This window comes from Tyto alba, unplaced genomic scaffold, assembly GCF_018691265.1.
Source record: "Tyto alba isolate M040663 unplaced genomic scaffold, T.alba_DEE_v4.0 Super-Scaffold_21, whole genome shotgun sequence".
NCBI classification, from domain to species: domain Eukaryota; kingdom Metazoa; phylum Chordata; class Aves; order Strigiformes; family Tytonidae; genus Tyto; species Tyto alba.
Window position 1 is genome coordinate 15,616,083 of NW_024881295.1, and position 23,264 is coordinate 15,639,346.

The window sequence follows — 23,264 nt, forward strand, 5'->3', positions numbered from 1 at the left end:
GTTATCTCTTTTCTACCATTATTATGATTTTTTTTTTTTCTTTTTCTGTTTTAAAAAAAGCTGAGGAGTAAGGAACGTTCTCGGACCTGCCCCAAAAAAGTCATCATGCTCTCTTCTTCCTCTCCACCTTCCTCTCCACCGTATCCCAGGCAGCAGGTGATTCCCTCTGCATGCTCTGTCCCTCTCTCTTCATTACTGCTCGTACGAGTTACTAGATCAGTTACCAGATATCCTATTTACAAATGCATTTCCACTTTTCTTTTTTCAGATGGTGGTAGGGCTTCTCAGACCTCTTAGATTAGAAACATAGGTCAACATTAGCTCACCAGAAGCACAGAGAGTCTCCACTGGAGACTCTGAGATTTTACTGTAGGGGAATTTGTAATTACAGTAGCCTTTCTCAGTTTTGGTTTATAGCAAGACAGAAATTAAATGTTTGGAGTAATGCAGGAAAAGGAAATGCAGCTTTTCTCCATCTCTTTGTTTAAACAGGTGCGACTGAAAATTTGCCCTTGTATTCATGAAACTCTTTTAGGGTTACTTGTATGAAGTGCTTTTTTGGAATGTTGTAGTGGCCTGCACATGTCCACTGTGGTCCTTCTGTCTCCTCCACACCCAGGCCTTTGTCTCACCAGAGTTTGTGTTCAGTCTGTTTGAGTTTGAATTTGGAGCAGCGAGAGCTGTTCTGAACACAGTGTATAAATGTGGATCCAGATGTTTGTGCACATGTATTTCTTGTCCTTCTAGTTAAATATTACCTGAAATCCTTTAATAGTTCTGTCTTGTTGTACGTGGTCATTGTGCTTTTTTGAGTTGTATCCTTTTAAAATTTTTGTTTCATTTTCCTACTTAGGTAATAAATTCCACTCCTCCCTGATCAATCCTGAACTAATCTTGAGATGATAAAAAGGCAGCTGCAGTTCCCTAGACCTCTCAGAACTTTAAATACAGATTGTACAAATAAATTTTCCCGTAGGTGTAAAATACTTCTTTGCTGAACACTTGTATACCTATAAACACTCAGAAGGCATGCTCTCTTTTAGCAGAGTAGACAAGACTTATTCTTGGACATAAAGTTTGTCTTGCCTTATTTCTGTGATTTCTCAGAGTGTAGTTACACGTTACGGTTAATCTGGTCTAATTATCATCAGCCTCTGGAGCACACATTCTCTGCTGCCTCTCTGGTGGCTGCTTCTGCGAGGTATGTCAGGTCTGTTTACTGTTCTCATTTAAAACTGTCCTGACAAAACAAGTGGTTAGTTTTCTGGAATGCTGTGAACAGCTTATGATGCAAGGAGGGATACAGGAATGGACATCTAGGTAGAATGGGTGCAGAAAGCCCTTGTCATTAACAAAACCTGCATTTAAACTACATTGAGTGTAATATATCAGATGATGTGATAACTAGCTGCCTTCCTCTTGCCAACATCCTTTGAAAATTTTGACAGATATATTTTATGAGAGAAGAAAGGTTTTCCCAAAGCTTACAGGTAGAGAAACTAAGTGAAATACTGAGTTTTACTTTTTAATCTATGGCATGGGATTCGTTTGGCTTTCAGTCACTAAATATCCTTTAGCTCTATATTTTCCCTCCCTAGCTTCTCCAAGTGTTTGTTTGTCCTGTGTCTATTTGGTTGCATAGTTCAGTCATGAGAGCCAACTACTGCTGGGTCCAAGTGTACTTTGACCATTTTCAATGCTGTGTTCTGTAGGAAATTTTTTTTGCATGTCTACTTGCTCAAAGAAATAATAAAAAAAATAATTTGGCTTCCTCTTTTTAACTGTGAGGAATTTTCACCCCCTGTGCTACAGAACTGATCTGTTAGACTGAGTCGAGGGTTCTACTTTTGGAGACATTCTTTTTTCCCTAGGAATGATTTCTTTTTCCTGAAATTGTCTTGGCCCAGGCCTCATAGCGAGTCAGGTGGATCTGCGTTCTTGTTACACTGGTATCTTTTAAAACCTGTACCTCTGTGCTTCTGATGCATTCATTCTGCCACTTCTTTTAAACTTTCCATTTCTTTCTTTTGATCTAACATCACAGTATGAGTTCTACTGTCTTACCATCTTTATTGTACTAATTACATTGTGATACTATATTGTGGTTTACTGACCTAATATGAATATATACATTTTAAAAAAATGTCCCTATGGGAGCCAAGTTATTATTGCCAGGTTTAGAATATTTTCAGTAAACTGTTCTGCTATCATTATGACCTCTTTTCTGCCTGCATTGTAAGAAAAATCAGATGAAGTATGTTTTGACTAGGAACTTGGTCTGTGATTGTTATTAAGCTCATAATTTGTTGCCTGCAGAGAAACAGGGAACCTGGTGCCGACTGTCCCGGGGAGCAGAGTCCCAGACAGGAAAGGGTAAAGAGCATGAACACATGGCATGGATGCTGATGACACAAGGCTGTGGTGGATGTGTGCAATACAGAGAGCAAATATACTGGGTAGTGAAATACACTTATCCTAATGCTGCTGTTAACACGCTGGAGCTGCTGAGAGTCAATTAGAAGTGATTATTTCTGTGTGATACCCACATAAATGCATAACAAGCCTTCCTCAACAGTTTGCTATATGCTTTTATTTTGCTGTAGGTCTAGCACTTAAGCTCTTCCCATTCTTCTTTTTCTCTTACACCTCTTTAGTGAAGTATGCTGTGGCTGTAGCAGAACAAGAAGAGTTATGTTTTGTGCTAATTCATGCGAACATGGTTGCATTGTTTTCACTGCTTGCTTTCTGGATGGTTAAACAACTGGCATTCCATCCTGCCTCCTACAGGCCAAAGTAAAAGGAAAAATGATGAGCCGTTATTTAGTATAGAGACTTTGAAGCCTTCTTAACAATGAAATATTCAACAGTCTGTCTGAATGGCTCAGTATTATGCAGAAGTATGGGAAAAGATAGGCACTCAAAGGAATTGGTTGATTTGAATTCATATTGACAAATTAATTGACATTTCAGTAAAGACTTTGAATGAATTAAGTCATAAGTGGTAGCCAGCTACAAAACTGTTTCAACTTTCAGAATGTGTTCTAACAGAAGACTCTTGTGGGCCGAATGTTTTCTGACAGGCAGTAGAAAATGAATAAGCATGTGTCTGCAGTGACACAGAAGCCCACAGCTTTATAATAGGCCCTAGTTTTTGTGAAAATGATCTAGTAGGAAGGAGTAGGTGGAACTGAAAGCAGCCGATAGTAGAGAGTATTATTTAATGCATCTGAATGGGAAAAGCGTTTCTTGTAAACTGGGTGTGAACTCAATTTTCTGTTCTGCTTTGGAGGACAGTAAGCAATACATAGCAGCACCCTGGCATTCTTGACAGACAAAGCCTGCAGTTTCTTCATGCACATGTTTGTAGTTCCTGGGCCATTTACTTTTGAACTTTACAAGCAAATTAGCTGAAGGCTCTGTGATATTGCTAGTGATACTCTTGTCTTGTACAGCAGGCCACAAGCCTGGTCTTTTTTCCATGTCACTAAGTGTACCATACAACAGTTTAAGAGTATTGATATGAAGGACCATAATAGCAGAAGCATCAAATATTGTGTCTGGACTGGAGTGTGTTGTCATGACAGTGCAGTAAGAACAAGTAGGACAGTGAAGTTGCAGAAGTAAAACTGGCAGCTTCTGTGTTAGTTTGGTTTTGCTGTGCTTTGTTTAAACCAGCCAGGCTCATTAAACATCCTGTCTTTGGTGAGTACACCATTTACTTCTCATATACCATCATATTTAAGGAAACTAACTCATTTTTTGTGAGGAGAACTGAAGTACATTACCCTAAAAACATGCATTTCTGTACACAAAATCTGAGAAACACAAGTATGTACAGGTTTAGATATGTAAAGGAAATCATTTAGAAACGAGAACTATGGCGAAATAGGTTGGCAAATAAGCTTCTTTGTGCATGATAAAGCCACATTTTTGATTTTTTAGAGTTTGGTGGTTTGGGTTTTTTTTTTTTTTTTTTGGATGGTAATGCCAGAGAGAGAGGACACCCGCTTGTTTGGTTTTGGCTGCGGTGGTCCTAGGTGAGAGAGTTGTGAATAACAGCTAATTCAGCTGTTCTTTTGGCTGGCCTTGAGGGTCAAAATTTAGCACTTCATTAAAACAGTAGAGATTGGGAATAAAACCAGTATTCACATGGGAGCGCCTCTTACTGTTCTGCATGTGAATTTCATGCCTTTTGTCTGGCATTTCAATGTCTGTTCTTTTTGGGTCTTTTTTTGCTGGTTTGCTTACTCCCACCCTCCTTACACATCTCACAGAGATCTCCTGGTTTATTTTCTGATGACCAAGTGCCTGAAAATGTTGAGCAAAGTGCATGTCAGCTGGCTGCCCTCCGGGAGTGCAGACCTGCAGTGAGGCATCAGGTGATTACAGCCCTGCCTTATCTGGTGTCCTGTATCAGTGCGGGATTCTGGGTACCAGTGACATCTGGAGTCTGAGGGATAGAAAAATTTTCCAAAATACAATGACTGCTGCTGCACATTCATATGGTTAAAAAGACGCAGTCAAGTCTTTTGTGTAGTAATTTTATTCTACTTGCCAGTTCTTAACTGTCTTCTTGTTTGAGGAATGGCAGTGGTTCTGTTTCTCAAAACACAGTATAAGCAATAAGGTAAAAAACAGCCTCCAAGCTTCAGGATACATGTGGAAAACCAGCTGGACTCCAGATCAAATCATCTTACAATGGTCGTTTACCGGTCAGTTGCTCATAAATTTTATTTGCTTCTGGAAGCAAGAACATTTGCATTTTCCAAGCATAGTTCCCGGCTCTGAAGTATTACTTTTGTGTCCATACTTCCTGTATACTTATTTCCAACAGTAGAGTTGGCAGCTTATGCAGATTTTCTTTGATTCCAGTGTACACTTCTGGTTTGGTTTGATTTTGTGCTTAATTTGCTCTCCAGCATGTGGTCTTTGGCATATGGGAGCAAGTCAATTTGAACAGTGGTTCTTTAATGTCTAGTTGCTTGCCCTTATCTCTGGTTTTGGTTATCTTCAACAGCATTTGGCAAACTGGAGTGTGGTTTTGGAAAACACCGTCTATATAAGTGGTTTTTTCATAACTTATTGTTTTGAGTTAACCATCCAAAATCAGTCTGCCTTCTTGAGCTGGAATATAAACAGTCCTAAAACTTTTGCTGGTGGGCATAACTTTTCCAAGCCATGCCAAAGTGAAATTCATAATATCTAGGTCACTTTTCATTGCTGTTCTTTGGGGATGCCATCTTTGCTGATGATTAAAGTCAGTGAAGCTGTTCTTTGGGAAGGAAGAATGAACTTTTGGCTAGGTTTGAGGTAGGAATTGGGGACATAGAAGAAACTATGAAAGACTGAGTAAGAAGACTAGGTTAAGCATATTTGCACTTATTTGTTAATGGGTGGCACAACTGAAGACCTCAGGCATGATCCGAGTACAGCATACTCATGCTTATTTCCTTACTCAGTTGAAATGATGATACAGAAATGAAAATCTAGACCAAAATGTATTACTCTTACCTTTTGTGTTGCTCTCTAGCACTTTTAAACTCCTTTTGAGGGTGGAAAATATTAACAGCATTACAATGCAAAGATAAAAATTATTTTTGAAACTATCTAATGTCTATATAGTGCAGAATTAAGAGGAGAGAAAATAGGAGTCAGAGAGCACAAATTAGAGGAAAGTATAAAGTGGGTAGGGCAGAGAGGAAAAAGAGGAAACAGATGTTGGAACACTGCAGGCAATGATGGATTATGATGTGGGATTTAAGGGAAGAAAACAAGAAAAATTAATTAGTAAGAGAAAGAAGGTTTAGCAAAGTAAGACATTTTCAGAGAAGAAATTTGATTAAATGTTGACAATCTTAAGTACAGAAAATTTGTATATAAAATAAACAGTACTATTTCTTTAAATTGGGGAAATTATGAAAGTCAAACTATTTTGCACTTTATCCAGTAGATTTAATCTCGACACTAGCCTATTCTAAGTGTCAGGAAATAGCTATTTTTGTGGATCACTCAACTACATGACATTTATTTTTCCTTTTTATAACTAATAGCATAATTTTCTAGTACAACAGAGTCAAATATATGAAATTTGACTAATTTTTCTTTCCAGACTATAATTTCTAGGGATGCGTAGTTTCTACGAGCACTATTTGCCTGATACATCCAGCTATTGTTTTTTTCCTTTTTATATGAAATATTTCTTGGGAGATAGGCATAATGAGCCATAGTGATAATAGAGGGGTATGTTGGAAGAACAAATTTTGGGTTCTCCTGTGAGGAACCAGTTTCAGAAGGATGCAAATTCTCAGTTTGGGATTAATTGTTTGCTATTTGATAAGCAAGAAGAGCAGATTGTTTTATATTGTTTCATTCTTTTTAGTATGATGTTTCCAATCTGCTTATGGTAAATTTTAGTTTGGAAGTTTGCTGATAATTAATGGCATTGCATACAAGTTAATTTCTTTCTTTTCCATCCCCAAGGAGAGCAGGCTTTTGGTTTATACAGTTAAAATATAGAAAAGGTTCCACATGGCCTGAAATACGATCTTGGTGCCTTGGCCCAGTAATACAGGAGATACAGGAGGAGCAGAGGAAATGGATTTGGGATCTTTGCCAGTGGCTTAGTTGGTTGGGTTGCAGGAGGTTGGAAATCTGTGGAAGTAGGTAACTGCTTCCAAACGATTCTAAATAACTTAAAATCTAATAAAGAGCAAATTAAGAATAGCTTACTCTGTCTCACTAGGGAGAAAGTGAAGATACACTGGACATTTTTCTTCAAGTTTTCCTACAAGAGTCTTTAAGAATTCTTTTTTGATGGTGGGCAGCAGGGCCTGAGTTCTTTTATTTTCTTCTCTCTTCCCTCTGTAGCCATGTATGATTGTTCTGATTTTTATTTTATTTTTTAGCCTGAGACTGAACCGTCTCGCCGATTCATTGTTGACCAGTGGGAGCTCTCCCTTAGCCTCCGTTCTTCTAATCGCCCTTCTTCACCTTCATCTGACTCTCTTCGACAGGTAGCATTAACCTGAGCATCGCAAGGTGCACTCAGCTGTGTTCGCTTGCTGCACCCCGGTCTCACCAGCCAAGGACACACCACGAGACCTGGCTAGGCTTGCAGTGCTTCACCTGCAGAATGCAATGTCTGTGCATATTCATGCACAAATAAGAAACGAGAGGCAACCTGTGGCATAGCTTGGGTATTGTCAGCCATAAACCAGTTTGAAACTGGATATATTTAACGTTTGGTGTAAATGAAAAGCTTGTGGTACATTTCACTCTCAAATCAGGGTTTTCTGAGCACTGATAGTGCTTCTGGCTTTGCAGTAAAGCTTTCTTGGTTTGCTTTCTGCTTTTGTCGCAGTCTTGGGCCAAACTACAGAATGCGTTTGTGCATATATGCTTAATGGACAGTGTGAAACAAAAAGTAGTTTGGCTTTCTGAAAAATCCCTGAGAATTTGAGCTAGTTGCAGTTGTCATACATAAACATCAGGAACTTGATTTTTTCTAAGCTGGAGTGGGTTCTTTGCCTGCTCTTGGAAATGCTGCAGAACGTTGTGTATCTTGAAGGCTTTTGCCCACGGGAGGAAAGATGAAATGCTTCATTTAAGACCCAGTATTAATCCAGATGTGATGTGTAGGAAAAAAGCAAAACAAATCAAAACCACAGAACCCCAAATAAAAAAATCAGCAACTAAATTTCCCACGCCAAGTAGTCCAAGGTATTCTAAGTTAAGATTAGCATAATCACTTTTTAAGCATGGAACTTCATATGTGCTGGTAGAAATTTAAAGATCCTGAAGCATCTGCAATTAAGGTTGGATGAAAGTTTGAAATCAAAATTTTTTCAGTGGAAAACTGGTTCAGCTCAAAGTTTTTCCCATGGAAAAGCTTGAACTATCTTTTAAGAAAACATAAGCCTCAAAGGTTTCTAGTCTTTTAGAGGAAAATTGGAAACTCTTGGCCAGATGATTATGACTGCCAGGTAAAAATCAATGCTGAAGAACATTTTTCCAGTGGGATGTAATTTTAAATGTAATATTTGACAAGACATGATATATGACATTGAAAGGCAACTCTGCACATCTGTGTGTGCACACACTAGCTAAGGAAGAATATGGAACCTGGGGAGTTTTGAAAGACAAATCATGTGTTATTTCTTGCATATATAAATACTGCAAATGCTCTGCATTTTGAGGTGGAATCAGTAGACAGGTAGAAGTTCGTTCTGGGTAGAAATAAGCCCTCATTACTGAAGTGGCACAGAATTTAAGGAATTAGGACTTTAGTGATAGCAACATTAATCTCTGATGGCTGATCATTCCATTCTCAAAATCTTTCTCCCCAAAGAAGTACCCATTCTGTGGTGAATTTCAGTTTTTTTGATGCATCCTGCTGTTCTGATGTCTGAACAGGTGAAGGTCTTAAACATTCCTAAAAGGCTAATAACCACACATATGAAATTTATGCTGTGCTGTTAGTTGTGGGCAATAACTAGTGTGCTTCGTGCAAGTTCTGCTATACAAGTAAAGGGGGTTTTGAGAAACAACTTTTAGTCCTTTCCTTCAGAAAACTGTTATCCTTGGTATTTTATACTTGTCAGCAACTGGAGTGTCTTTCTGGTGATCCTTCGTTGCCCAAGGGGACTCCTGCTAGAAACATTCATAATGCTTCTTAGTCTGGAAAAGGGAAATTGCTTGGTGTGCTCCTTGCTGCTCTGAGACAAATACATGGCGTTTGCAGTGTGATTGAGCTAACATGGATGTAACTACATAATTTTCTTAAACCTGTAATTATTGCCAAAGGTTGTAGGTATTTCCTGTGAAAAACACTTCCTCTGCTCCTGCAGTGACTGGACTTGGCTTGCAAATACTCATTTTGTACCATCTAAGGTAACAGCCAACCTGCCTAGATTTCTCAGAGTACTGGAGCGTTTCTAGATATCCAAAATTATAGTCAGTCAATACCCATGATGGAGAAAAGCCTAGTCATAAAGCTGTGTTCACAGTTGAACAAGTCTATGTTCCAGTTATATGCAGGTATGGCTTTAATGCATTGGATGAGGCTCTTGTATCTTTTTCCATATAAACCTCTCTGCATGTTTAGCATTGGAAGAATTAATAATTTTGAATCATTGTTTGTTCCTTAGTTAAGGATTTCTCCCTGCTCTATGAATGCTCTGTAAATGATTTTTTTTCCAGTTGCTAAGCATAGAAATATGCTGTTGTGAGCAGCATGTTGCATTAGACTATGTAACATGTTTTCTAAAAGATCTTTTTTTCTGATGACAAGTTTACCTGGAACCTAAAATCTTAACCTGTATTTGGCCTCATCTTTGAGAAGTGTCTGTGCTCAGGTTTCCAGGTGCAAAATACCCCACATGCGAAAATAAGATCTGCTTTCTTCATCATCGTAATATTTCTAGACCACTTAGAGAATGCAAAATGCAAGCCTTCTTTTCCGTTCTTACAGTTGATCCTGGACTGTACTGGTGATTTCTGATGACACTAGCTTTGCTATTACTACTTCTCACTTCGTACTGCCCACTGTCTTGGCATGATTTGACCTCTCTGCACCTTTTCACCACCTAACCTATCATCATTTTAGTAATTTTTTAATTTGATTTTTTTCTTTTCTCACTTCACTATTGTTTGATTCCATTCATCTGGTAGAAGTATATAAAGATGTACACAGGCGGAGTGAGCTCATTGGCTGAGCAGATAGCCAATCAGCTTCAAAGGAAAGAGCAACCCAAAACCCTTCTAGACAAGAAGGAACTGGTAAGGCGATGTACCGAAGATGATGCATGTTTGTGATTAGATGTACGGTAGAGCTGAAGTGTTGTGGGTGTCCAGTTGTTACTACCCCTGACGGAACCTGTCATAGCTTTGTGAAAGGCTTAATTTCCCTTTCTCCATCCACCCTCACTCTTGTCCTCATCTTCCTTGCAGAATGTTTTAATCTAATCTCAGAGTCCAAGGATTGTGCATAAGTAGTTCAGAAACTGCTTGTTGAAGATGTGTTTGATCCACTGGGGCTACTTCTGCTTTATTGTTTTCTGGAGGAGATATGATTTTGATAATGTAGGTCTAAGAACTGCTGTTTGAGGGATTTGTAATGGTTTTGGATTTCCATCATATGCCTCCTTCAGTCATTTATTTCAAGGTCATCATTAATAGTACTGGTGTCCACTCTTCCATCTAGAGTTTATTTTACTCCTGACATATGTAGGCGTGGCATCCTAGGTCGTTCTTCCCGGACAATAAGGTTCATTTTTGGTGTCCTGGGTAAAACTGTGAATTGTGTGACAAGAACTGCAGCATCAGGTGCTCCTGTATCCACATAAATGAAAATATGACCATGCAATCTTGGTGAGACAGGACACACACAAATTTAGCTCTGCCTATTTCTGTCTAGGGCTCGCTCAAAAAGGAATTCCCCCAAAACCTGGGAGGCAGCGATGTCTGTTACTTCTGCCGCAAGCGAGTCTATGTGATGGAAAGGCTGAGTGCTGAAGGCAAGTTCTTCCATCGCAGTTGCTTCAAGTGTGAATACTGTGCGACGACTCTGCGCTTGTCATCTTACGCCTACGATATTGAAGATGGTAAGAGAAACTGCCTTTTTGTCAGAATCCTAGTAACTGTCCCGGAAGTCTGTCTAGTGATTTCAGCTCTTTCTTTGCTTAAAAATTACTTGATGAGTTACGGAACAGAGTTTTTCCCACTCATTGAGGCAAAGATGAAGTAAAAAAATTATAAACTAATATACCACTTCAGAATATTCTGCTGCAGATTGAAATGTTACAAAATTGATAGGTATCTACTGCACATACTGGGTAGAATAATGGCCATGGAAACACCATCTAGGTTTAAGGGGCAAAAAGAACCAAAAGTATGTGTTTATGATGTTTTATATAATGACTTCAAGTAGGGGGCTTGCTCGGTCACGAAGGAAGAGTTGAGGAAACTTAGAATCATCAAACCAGTGTCCCAGTAAGGAATAGGAAACTCATTATTACTTGGCTGGAAGGTCAGCAGACTTGTCATGCAGGTTTAAAGGGGCCAATGATAATTTTGAAATCGACATGTAAAAGTAACATCTCCATCTGTAATCAAAGTTGGGAATAAGCATTTTTGAGCATTGCTGTTATTTTGGGCGTTCACAAGTAACTGAATATCTGATTATATGTTTAGCCATAACAGACTGAGCCCCCTCTGTCAGCTGTATGAGCTGAAACAGTTTTTGTCACCAGATTTAGTGATTCCCTCTGCAAGCAAGCTTATGTATGCAGTTATGGCCAGATAGTTCTCAATGAAGCAAACACAAAGCTCAGATTTTCAGCACACTTACAACATTGATTCTGAAATGATATTACATGCCTAACAGTTGTATATGAAGCAGACATGGCCAAACAAATATGTTGTATCCTATGTAATAATTGTGAAAATTTGGCTTATATTTCATTCTGGGTTTTCTTTGAGGGGGAAAAAACCACAAAGCTATACACGCATTGTTGCTGTTCATCTAGCTGTTTGTACTGATGAGCATTCTGCAGTGTTCTGCAGTCAGTGTCTGGTTTTAGGCTTCAAAGTCTGAGAATTTTTATGTAAGAGCTTTTCTGTTGTTGCTCTTTTCAGACAACTGGAAAGAGCAGTTTTTGGAAAGAGTAAATATTAAGAAATGTTTATTTAATCAGAGACTTCTCGGAGGATAGCATTTGTCACTTTTCCATCATAAAACAAAGCATTGTGCAAATACCAGCCCAGAGAAACTAGAGGAAGGGGCAAAGGTCAGAATACAGGTTTGAAATGCATTAGCAAAGTTGTAGGAATAGGATAGCAGTAGGGGTTGCTACGGGCTGCGTATACCAAGCGGGATACACTGACAAAGGTACACTGGAAGATAATCATATGCCATCCATTTGCTGATATTATTACTTGTATTACGGTATTACTGGTGCTGCTTTGGCTTCCCGACAGTGTTCAGATACCCGTGAAAACCCATTTAGATTTCTGGGGTGTTACTAAACCAGCAGTATCACAAAAGGTCTTAATTGTGAAAATGAATCATTGGTTGATTGTCCTTCCCACAAGTGGCCACTGTGCATTTTTAGAGATGGTTCTTTGGGAGTTAACACTGTCCTCTCCCACTTTCCTCTGCTGGTTGTATTCATTCTTGCTTTTTCCAAAAGTGCTTCTGCCAGCTTTTCATGTGATGATTTCTTTGTTCCTCACACACTGCCGCATTGTTAGCATGTGATACCACACAAGCCTCACAGCTTTGCTTTGGTGTTTGATAGGATTTTAAGCTAAATGGCTGTCAGGCACCCAATGGAAGGGGGGCAGAGAGGAGGGCTGGAGTTAAAACTTCAGATAGCATTTGCCTCCATGTATAGTGAAGAAACTAGAGGGTGTAACAGGAGTGGCAGCAGAAAATAAGTTGCAGTGAGATGGACGTTTATATTGCGCTAAACTGCTGTGTTCTCATTGTTGACCATCATTCGTGTTTTATCCGCAGGTAAATTCTACTGTAAGCCTCACTACTGTTACCGAGTCTCTGGTTATGCTCAAAGGAAGAGGCCAGCAGTGGGTCCTCTGTCAGGAAAGGTAACTTGTTATTTTCATCTAACATTTCATGTTAATAAGTTTTGATTCTTCACATTGAAAAAGTAAATATGCTTGTTTTCTTTTGGAAAGTAGAAAAATCCAGAGTGCATCAAATTGCTTTTTTATGTTATAAGAGCTTGCAGTTCTATAAATTTTATTTAAAACCAGTGCCTTTAATTACCACTTCTCTTTTCATGGTTCTTATTATAAAATAATGTACTGTCCCATTCAGAACAGGATTTTTATTTGTTTTCTTGTCAGCTGAAATACTTTTTCAGTCCATGCAGAGACTAAATGAATAGTGTTACCAGTTTTGGTTTTGCTTTGTTTCTCCATGTTTTTTCTTAAGATGAAAAAAATTATTTGCATTTCCTTTGAAACATGAAGTTCTAGCCCACTTGCTTAGGCTATGAAGATCTTACCTCATTTCTGAAAGTTTTCTGTGTGTTAGTGGGAACCTGCGGGAAAAGAAAGGATATGCCTTTTCCTATGCTATCATAATGGAAGCATTTGTGCTTTAAATATAGGATCAAGATGCACTGTGTAATACGGGAAAGCCTCTCAGCTTTTGTCATTACAATCCAGGGCACTTAATTTTTCTCCTCAACCCCTTTTTCACAATTTTTGAATACTATGTCTAAGCAAACTACATGCTAGTCCCTTAACAAGTTCGGTTAAGCTTGCATGATGCAAACTGTCCTTCCCCTTTAAATTTTATTTTCCTTTGTGGTAGTGGTAGTGTTTGTCTTTCTGCCTGTTTCTCAGGTTTTGTTAGTACAAGCTGAAGCTGTACTCCTTTTTGGAAAGATAAGGGATCCATCCTGTACTCCCTGACAAAAATAAAGACTAAAAATGGTACTGGTTTTATTTCCCAGATGAGCAGACTTCAGGGATCTTAGTGCTTTGACTTGCTTGGATATCCAGCTTGGTTTTCAGAGCTTTAACAGGGCCATAAATTGAGAAGGAACATACTTTGTTCAGACCTTGCCTTTTGTGATGTTTAAAGGGTATCCTAATTGTAAAAGAAATATCTTCCTAGTTCAACATGTTGAGTACATATAGCCACATGTGGAAAAAAAAAGAGGCATTTTTAATTTTAATATGAATTTAATTTCCCCCACATTCTTACAGGACACCAAGGGACCTCTACAGGACGCCATGGCAAGTGATGGAAGTGGACGGGCAAATACCATCTCCGCCTCAGCAGAGAGGGCTCCAGGTAGCTCCGCTTCCTTCTTTTGCAGGGTGGTGCAGTACTCTCTCGGCCTCTTTGACAGAGTTAGGGTGGCAAGCCAGCGCCTGCAAAGCAGAGTTTCCTCGATTGGGCACCAGGTAGCCCAGAACCCCTTGGACTCCTTTTTCATGTGTCAGCTGATGGCTTTTGGGGTTCCCTTTCTCTATGTCCAGTCAGAAGTTCTTGTGCAGATCCTAGGGGAATTTTGTGGGCAACCTGCTGAGCAGTAAGAATTAATGTGACGCAACTTTATGAGCTATGTAACTCGTGTGATTTTTTTTTTTTTTTTTTTGGGGTGCCATGTGAATTTCATGCGTTACATGAAAGTCTCAATATATTACTTTGCACTGTGGCTTTGGGGCCTAGATGTTCTCAGTCCTTTCAAGAACATTATCTGAAAGAATTCCAGGAAAACACAGATGCTCAGTTGAGGGTCTTCTCTGAGTGGGCCCAGATAAAGAGCCCTGTAATGCATGCAGCTCAATGTTAGTGAACCTAAAGGTTCTGATGCACTGGAATAGCTCACAAACTGGATTTCTGTGTTTTCCTGAATTCTGGGTGTGGTTTCCTGTTCTCCCAAGCTTTTCTTCATTAATCTGGTACTTGAATGGGAAAGATCCCATTATCTCTGGATTGTGTCTCCTTTGGAATTCTGGGTGTCTGGCACCTAATGGGATTGGATTCCTTCAACCCCTTGAATTTCGTGGTGCTGGCAGGTCACGGTGCTCTTCCCTCACTGCCAGAATCTGTGCTGCTCCTGGCAATGGCTTTGGGAATGGGGTGGTGAATGTGTGTGTCTTACTGTGAAGTAGTTTTGCCTTATAACTTGAAATTCTAATTCCTTCTAACATGGGAGAAGTGTCTGTGCTACAAATGCTCGTTTGCCCTGCCCCATAGTGCTTATTTAGTGATGTCAGAAAAAGGAAAAGATTGGATTTCTAGTGTTTGTTCCATAATACTATGGATAAGCTAAATCAGCTGCTTTTAGAGAGGGAACATACTTAGATCAACACTTTGAAATAAGAATGTTTTCACAGTGGCAATTGAGAAAAAGACCTTAACAACATGCAGGCAAATAAAAATCATGCTTTTGTTTGACTTTACTCACTTCATACTTACAAGTGTTTCTAAGATTGTAACTGAATGCAATCTGACAAATTAATTCTTGAAGTGTAGTTACTTCCATGGTTTCCTCTTTTCTTTGTCTGGATTTTTCCATACGGCAAAATGGAGGAAAGGGAAAAAGTATGGAAGAATGACATTTGCACAATGCTGGGGACAGATGAGTGGAAAAACATTTCTTGGAGCACAGAGCATCTGATATGAGAATAAGGTGGTTTATAGACTGAAGCTATTGGTGATGAGAAGTGGAAGAAGAAGAGTTTAGCTATATATAACAATTAGTTTATCAAAGCAATTGCCGGCAGAAAGTCTCCTTCCTCTGATTTAGTACTTCCAACTGATCAAATTTAATTACTCACTTTTATAAATGAGCATTCAGTAAATAGCATCTAAGTGATCACTAAGTAGAGCAAACAATAGGCCATAATTTTCTGTAAACTAATATAAATCAGATATGAGATATAAATCAGATGTTCCCATCTCTCCTTATGTAGTGGTGGGACAATCCTGTAGCAGAACTGTAGTGCTTTCAGAGGAGAAAAACAGAACAGGCATCATTTTATCAAATGGCAAAACTTGAAATCTAGGGCTCCTTCTGTTTGCTTTCTGCTTTTCTAAAGCAGTGTCTAAATGTAGCATAATTTATAAAGCTTTTGGACCTTGTAAAGCTTTGCCTCTTGCAGTGCCCAAAGTACATTAGGACATACTCAGCTTAGCTGGGTCAAGCTAGGTCACCTTTAAGGCAGTGTGTTGTGGTGCGTTCTTGTGTGTGCATGACAGAAATACGTTTAATGGTAGAACAGTGAGCAGTGCCTCTGCTATTTTCCCTCCTTTAGGGGCATTTCTTTCTGCCATTAGTGGCTGAGATTTTGTTTTCTTTGTACATCTTAAAATACTGGCTTAAAAATGGTTAAGAAGCAGGAGGGTAAATGCAATGTACTTTAAAAACAAGCCACAGTGTCATTAAAGGCAGGTCAGTTCTCTGTTAGTGTAACAGTCATGTCCTGTAGGTACCTGCCTTTAGCTCCTGTTCCTGCTGGGTAGGTAGGTCAGGAAACCTGTCATGTATTTATAGTTATATATGGTTTGAAAAACCAAACCCCGTTGAATTACCAAGCTTGCTAATATAGGGGAAGAATAGGTTATTTTTCCTGATTAATCAAAAGGAGTCTATATGTTGACATGTCAGTATAACTCCTGACTTTGAATTATATTACGTATATGCTTTCTTGCAATTTATTAAATTGTCTGTTTAAGAGATTACAGACATTCTGCTTTCACTGTAGACAAATACCTCGAGCAAAAACCTGTCTGAAATGGAGATAGAGATAGAGCTCTGTTTCCAAGGCTTCACTTCACCCATCTGGTAGATGCATCTAATACAGGTCATATATCTGAAAATACTTGACCTCCCTTAAGACAAGTGCCACCAAATGAAATCTGGCAATATCAATTTCAGACCTTGAGGTCTGAGCCAATCCTCAGTAGTGAGGTAGATCTTGATGTGGACTGTAAGTTGCCTCTAAAATGATTAAGTAAAAAAATAAAGGTGTAACATGCACAGGTTTGATATTTGATGGAAGTGTAAAGATAGCCTAGAAGGAAAAGGAAGGTATACAGCAGAAACATCAATTAAAGAATATACAAGACAAAAAATCAGCTGGTTTTAAATTTTATACATCTTAGTTAAATTCAGCCCTGAGTTAGCAAAATTGCTTGTTCAGTGAGCTTGGTGGTGACTCATGCAAGGCCTGCTTTTTAGTTGCCATGGAATCCCAAATGGGTGTAAATTGCATGGGTTCTCCCCCTACACTCACTGCCTCATTTGCTCTACCACCAAATCTGGCCTCTTCTTTTTTTAGCCAGCTTAATGCTTAAAATACATTCAACCACAAAATACTATTCAGCAGGTTTGGTCAGCTGAAGTAAGATTGGTCACAACAAGCACTTTCTTGTGATGTGTTACTAACCTGATTGGCATGTATTAATTTTGCAAAAGATGTCAGTCCCTCGCTGGGTGGCTGCAGTCCTAGCTGGCGTTTAAAGTGTTTTGTCTGTCCTTTGTATTGCAACCATGATAGTTGCAGGGCACAATCTGTGATAAGCAAGTTAAGGGGTTTTTAGCAGTCAACTAGAATCACCCTTCTGGGTTTTGTCTGGTTTGCTAGAGAGCCTGCATGATATCTTATGTGGTGATTACAAGGGATGTTCCCAGGGAGGCTATGGTCAAACTGACTCTTGCAATATAGGTCAACCCTTCAGTCTGGGAAGTGGCAACAAGCTTTTGAGTGATGGATGCCATTCTCTCCGGGGAAGGGAAATCGGGGAAAGCTGTTACTGTGCTTTTGGTTCTGCTGAACTGTGGCATGCTTGTCGTAGACTCTGTAACCTTTCTCTGTACCCAGTCTGCCTGTTTTCCCTCTCTTTTCTGCATTTGCCTTTGTGCCAAAATTGCTGCTATTGCCAAGAGAAAAAAAAAAAACTTTGCTTTTCAACTGTCTCTCCCTTTGACAATCTGTAACTGCTATGTCTTAGATTTTTTTGAATATGATTTACAGTACTTTACATGGTTTTAATGTGCTTTGAATGCAAATGCTATTCTTCTGTTTGTTCTAAAGGTCTGTAAGAACATATTTCTGAACTTTCAGCTCTTTCTTGACAGATGGACTTGGAACAGTCTTTACCCCTATCAGCTTTATGATATGCTCCTGTGGGTGACTTTAGCCAGTAATTTTTAGTTGTAAGGTGTTTCCTATTTCAGGCTTGTATTCTGACAGCTGTAAGTTTCTGTCCCTAATGGCAATAGGGAGTTCATAAAGGAAAGACCTGCTAGGGAAACTCATACTTCAAAATGTACAGCAATAAAAGGCAAGTAATGAGATCTTTGCAGTAAGATTTAAGAAGCCAAATATAAGCCATAGTATGCAAAACTGAAAAATGCAATACAAAGTAGAGACACTGGGTCTCCTGCTTTAAAATCACAAAAATATATAGTGTATATGATGTAGGTATGCAATATGAAAAGTTAAAAATCCTCCTATGGATGTGCCTTAAGTGTTTTCAGGGAGCAGTGTTCTGAGCAAAGCCCTTCACAGTAGACTCTTAAACAAGCAACCTGTTGTATATAGCAGGCAAAACTCGACTTTACATAAGGAAGTTCTTTTGCTCACTTGGATAGCTAGAAAAGGGTGGCTGCTTCCTCTAAATGTCATGCCCTTTAAAGTAAATTATCTGAGCCACATTTTCAAAAGGATCTTAACTGTCTGTATAATTTTAATTAATCTTTATGAATGGATTCAATATTATTTGCACACAAACCTACTTCTGTATCTAATGAAGTACAAATACATTTTATATATAGTTCTGCATAGAAATACGCTTCTTGTTCAAAACCATTGCCTCTTTATGGTTCTGCATATATTGAACATGTCTTACTTGTGAAAGCGATTCAGCTCAAAGTGATACTGTTTGCTTGTGCAAACAAACATCTCCATGAATTCTTCCTCCTGGTCACTTCATTATTATTCACACTTAGTTTCTGTTCTTGTTTTCATTTGGTCTGTTTAAACATTAAATTACAGAAGACAGCAGCAAACTAATTCTGTGACATTGTGTTCTGTTTGTGGTGCCCTCATTTTAAACCACTGAACTGTGCATTTACAAACATATCCATATCTGTCCCCTACCATACCCCGCCCCCCAAAAAAAAGAAAAGAGAAAAAGAAAAAAAATAGTACATCCATATTTCAGGATGCACCACCAAACTGGGAGGAAATGTAATTCCTCTACTACTGTGCCTTGAATGTTGTCCGTTCTGTTTGGAGGAGCCGTGGTGGTGTGTTTTGCAGGACATGGCACATGATACCGAACCCTTTTATGGGGTTTCATACAACTCCAAAGAGATCTGATGCAAGATTTATTTCTCCCTGTTGGAACATTTAAAATACAAACTTAAGGACCAGACCCTGTATTTTTGGAAGCTGAGGCGAGTGTGTGGGTTGCCCGATTAGGGCCAGTGTTCAGTGCCCAGTGAATCATCGCTCAATAGCAAGCCAAGAATCTCTGTTAGGATAAGTGCTTGACTGTTCCCAGTCCATCATGTTCCTTGTCAGTGTTCTTATCAGGATTTGGGTGGCTTTGACGTAAAGGAAAGGAGAATGCTGAAGGACCAGCAATTTGAAGCCCAGAAAATTTGGAAAGGCAGAGGCATGGTGGAAAGGTTATTTGTTCTAAAGAGTGGAGATGCAGTTGACCTGATAGTTTCACCAAAAAATCCTGAAAAAAGTTTTGGGGACCGAGGAAGGATATATAGAATAGCAATGTGCTGAATTTGTGCTCATGGCTGGATCCTGTTAAGAACACTTTTTCTTGGGAGTAACTGGGCTCCCGATTCCACCTTTCTCTCTAGCTTTCAGACCTGTAGACTTGTGCCACTGGAATATTTGTTTATTGTTTGTATGTGTATATTCTGAAGGGTGATATGAATTTTTCTGGGCACTTTAAGAGCTCCACTGAATGTTTTTGTGTCTTAGAAGAATAGTATTGAGTTTGTGTGAAGGAGTTGGATTTTTTTTTTAATTGCAGAATTATAACGTCTGGGTTTTTTTGAAAAGTGGAATCTGACAAATGACCATTTTGAGTTTGTTTCCCTCAGAGAAAATGAGGGAGTGTGCATAAAATAAGCTTGGTGACAGATAATGTTCCAGTGAGATGATTAGTGCTCAGAAAGGCTTCATGTCTCCATTGTATAGCCTCTTTGAAGATTTTGATTTATGCAGTTGTTTTTAACCTGTTTTTGTTTTGGGTGTGTGTGTCTCTCTGAATTATGTAACACGTGGTTTTCCTGTTGCTGTGAAATCAAGACATTATTTGTTCAACTGTGTGAAATGTTCAAGGGAATAAATTCCAAACAAACTTCAGGTTTCTGAGTTTTTCTTTGTCCTCCCCCTTCTCCCTCCACTAGTACCAGATGAGGGATGCTGTGGGGGATACAGAGCTGGGGGAGAGTGGAATTAGTAGAACTGGCAAGCTCAAATGGAAAAGACATTTTGAGGAGCTCTGTGGCACGTGCTGTCTGTCACTGAAAAATACTACTTTTCAAGCTGCTTCTGTATTGTGTTTTTTCTTTAAATTTTTCTGTTATGTTGTGGTTTGCTTGGAGTGTAGGGCATACACTGCACAGGCAGCATGACATATCACTGTAGGAAACCTGCTAAGGACCCCCTTACTAAATACTCTACTGCTTTGGCAAAGCTGGCTTTGGATAGATGCGCCCTCGGTGTTGCGGCTTCACTGCTTTTGGTCGATTTGGGAGGTGGTTTTGTGTGCCTTACTGCAGGCCAGAGGTCTTTGTCGCACCCTGTCAGCAAGGCAGTGATACCCACGTGTGAGGGGAGAGGGGGAACACAGGCGAGTGCAACTCAGCGCTGGGGAGCAGGGAGGCATAGCCTTTGCAGCTGGCGTGACAGGTAAGCGTCTTGGCAGGATTTGGTTCCTCTTGGTGGCGTAGCAGCAGCTGTGGTGATGGGATGTTTCAGTGTGATGGAAAGGCAGAAAATGGTTAAATACGGAGCCTTGTAGCCAACTCCTGTGTCTTATGTTCTGTCTGAACAGTTGCCATCTCTCAGGAGAATGGCACATGAGGACATGACCTCCCTTCAAGACCATTAAGAGGCTATTCTGTAGTGTTCTCATGATGACAAACAGATAGAGCTGGATCATAGTTTTGAACTGCATTTTCCTGTTCGCAAAGATACGTTGGACGAGTCTACATTAGGAACTCATTCTGTGTCTTTTCTCACGTGCTTCTCATGCTTCCTACTGCATTATTGGCAACTGAAATCTCGTAATAGCAGATGACTTTTGAGAGTCTAATTGTGAACAATATGTCTTCTCTGTTGGGCTTGTTTGGCCAGAGTAGTTATGTTTAGGTGGTAGCTCACAGAACTGCAGCCGCAAACCAAGTCTGTTATACGTAAGAGTTCCTTCTTTGGAGGAAAGCAATTACTTCATGCCTTTGAAATTGCCTTTTCTTCTTCTTTACTGGGATCAATAATCCTGATTTTGAGGCTAAAATGGGCCTTTTGTTCTGAGAAGGAGCCATCAGCATTCAGTGTAAAACTTCATGTGCTAATACATGAACTAGAAGTGGCATTTTGATGCACCGCTAGAACAGCCTCCACTGTTCTGTATCAGGAAAGCTGTTAACTTTGCAGCTTACATATATGCTCTTCAGAAATCAAATGTTTGCTACATGAATTAAAAATAAATTAAAAAAAGCATTTCCTGAGCTCATCCTCATCAGAGCTGTAATCAGACTTCCTTGCTGTACCAGTACAGAAGACATTAGTTTCGGCTAAAACTTGGAGGAACCAAGTATTTGTGCGATGGGAGAGCTCCTAGGCACTCTCATCTCATTGTCTTTGAAATCTATGCAGATGCCTCACACTTTCTGTTTCTGTGGTTCTTCTCTAGTCTTCTGACTTCTGCTGTTCTCTTAGTAATGCCTACAGGAAGAGTCGAGCTCTGTATCCTGCCCCACTGGATGGGAGAGGGCTGCTGCCAGCGAACTCCTATGGCCCTGGCAATCAAAAATCACTTTTTGTTAAAGGCATTCTATTTCTGTTAGGGAAACAAAATGGAACCTTTTTAAAGCATTCTTCCTGTCACTGCCACCCTTCCTCCTTAGTCCCATTTCAACCTAAGATACTTACCTTAAAGTGATTTACTCTAGAGGAAACTTTATTCTGTAAATAAAGTCCCAAGTAACACAGTCAAATGTAGTTCTTTTTGACCTTTGTCGTGTAAATAAAATGACCTGCAAATGAGGAAGAAAAGTAGACTATTTGGGCTGGGCCATGTTCTTACTGAGTGTATATGCTTCTTCGCCTGTAATTCTGTAAAGAGAACACATTGATTTTTTTTCTGAATATGCTATCCTGAGATCTTGAATTACACAGATCTGTCCTTCCATTGTATCTGTCACTTCTGAGGGTCTCCAGCATTATTTAGTACTTGTAGAACTTGATAAATAGATTAAATATTGTCTTTGCTTTACAGAAAAAGAGGTATCGTACTTCTTTGCAGTTACTATCCTCACTTAATGTCCTTAAAGAAAATTATCCACAGAAAATCTTATGTGACTGCTATCTAACATCCAACTATTTATCCCAGGACTGAAATTCACTATTGAACAGTAATATAGTAAAGGCAGTCTTTAGAAACAAGGTATCATAATTACGTGTGTAAATCACTTTAAAACTTTGAGATGCTGAGCCATTCATAAATGCACAAAAGTCTGTGGGCAACATGGATGTTTTGTTTCCTCAAAAATCAAATGACTTCCACCAAAGATGGACTGAATTAGCTTTTAGAGGAGTTTGGAAACTTCATTCTAAGATTGAAGCTTTTGGGAGTAGTAAGAAGTTTTCCACCATGCATCCCAAAACAGCTTGCCTCATCAGATATATTTTGGTAGCAGTTTTTCCAAGAAGCATGTTGGCACAGACCATCTCCTTTGCAACACACATCACTAGGGTAGTGTAGAAAGCCTGCTGTGTACAAGTTGTTACACATTTTAGACATACTACACTTCTTCATCTGCTATTGTAGAAAGCAGAGTAACAGTTTCATACGGATCTTTTCCTCTAATGTTTTGTAACAGAAATGGGAAAGTGTTAAGGTACTTTGAAAATAATAAAACAAATGAATAAATGTCTGTTTACCTCTACACCAATTAAAACAGGCCAGGGATAGTTTTAACACCTGCTTGTGATCAGCAGCGTAATACGTGAAGGTATGTATTGATAATGTGTCTTAAAATACAAGAAGAAACAAGAGGAGACAATCAAAATTAAAATACAACAAACACACAAAACCAAATAGAAATAATCTAAAGGGAAGGAATAGATACACCAGAGTCAACACTGAGCCTATTCTCCTGCTTCTATGAGGTGTATTTATGGAGGAAGGTGGAGTAGTGGTTGCTGAGCTGATCCTGGCTATGTAGAGCTTAGCTTAGGCTTTCTAAACAAAACTGGGCAGACACCCTTTATGGATGAGATGGCACTTCTATGCTCTGTTTAGTTGCTTACATCTTCTCTCAAAAATGTATGTTTAGTCTGACATTTCTCATGTTTGCTGTCATCCAAGAAGGCTGTGTTTTCTTTTTTAGGAAAATATTGTAACTGTCCTTTCTGCTGTTACAGAAGTTTATCTGATGGTTTGCGGCTAGAAGTGTTTAAAAATAGGACTTTTTTACCCAAGAGATGTTTTGAATACTTTCAGACTTGGGTAACTCAGTGAT

General features: G+C 39.2%; 1 protein-coding gene across 11 annotated transcripts in view; it reads left to right on the plus strand.

The window, feature by feature from the left end:
• MICAL3 (microtubule associated monooxygenase, calponin and LIM domain containing 3) overlaps positions 1-23,264 on the plus strand; it is a 175,907-nt gene that overhangs the window by 89,090 nt on the left and 63,553 nt on the right. For 10 of the 11 annotated variants that reach the window (XM_032986414.2, XM_032986415.2, XM_032986413.2 and 7 more), the window contains 3 exons: positions 10,415-10,601; positions 12,515-12,603; positions 13,735-13,822. In XM_032986414.2, coding sequence (XP_032842305.2) covers positions 10,415-10,601; positions 12,515-12,603; positions 13,735-13,822 — 364 coding nt within the window. Of the gene's footprint in view, positions 1-60; positions 157-2,316; positions 2,374-4,274; positions 4,380-6,905; positions 7,014-10,414; positions 10,602-12,514; positions 12,604-13,734; positions 13,823-23,264 lie in introns of all 11 variants that reach the window. The other variant, XM_042795281.1, reaches the window with a different exon arrangement.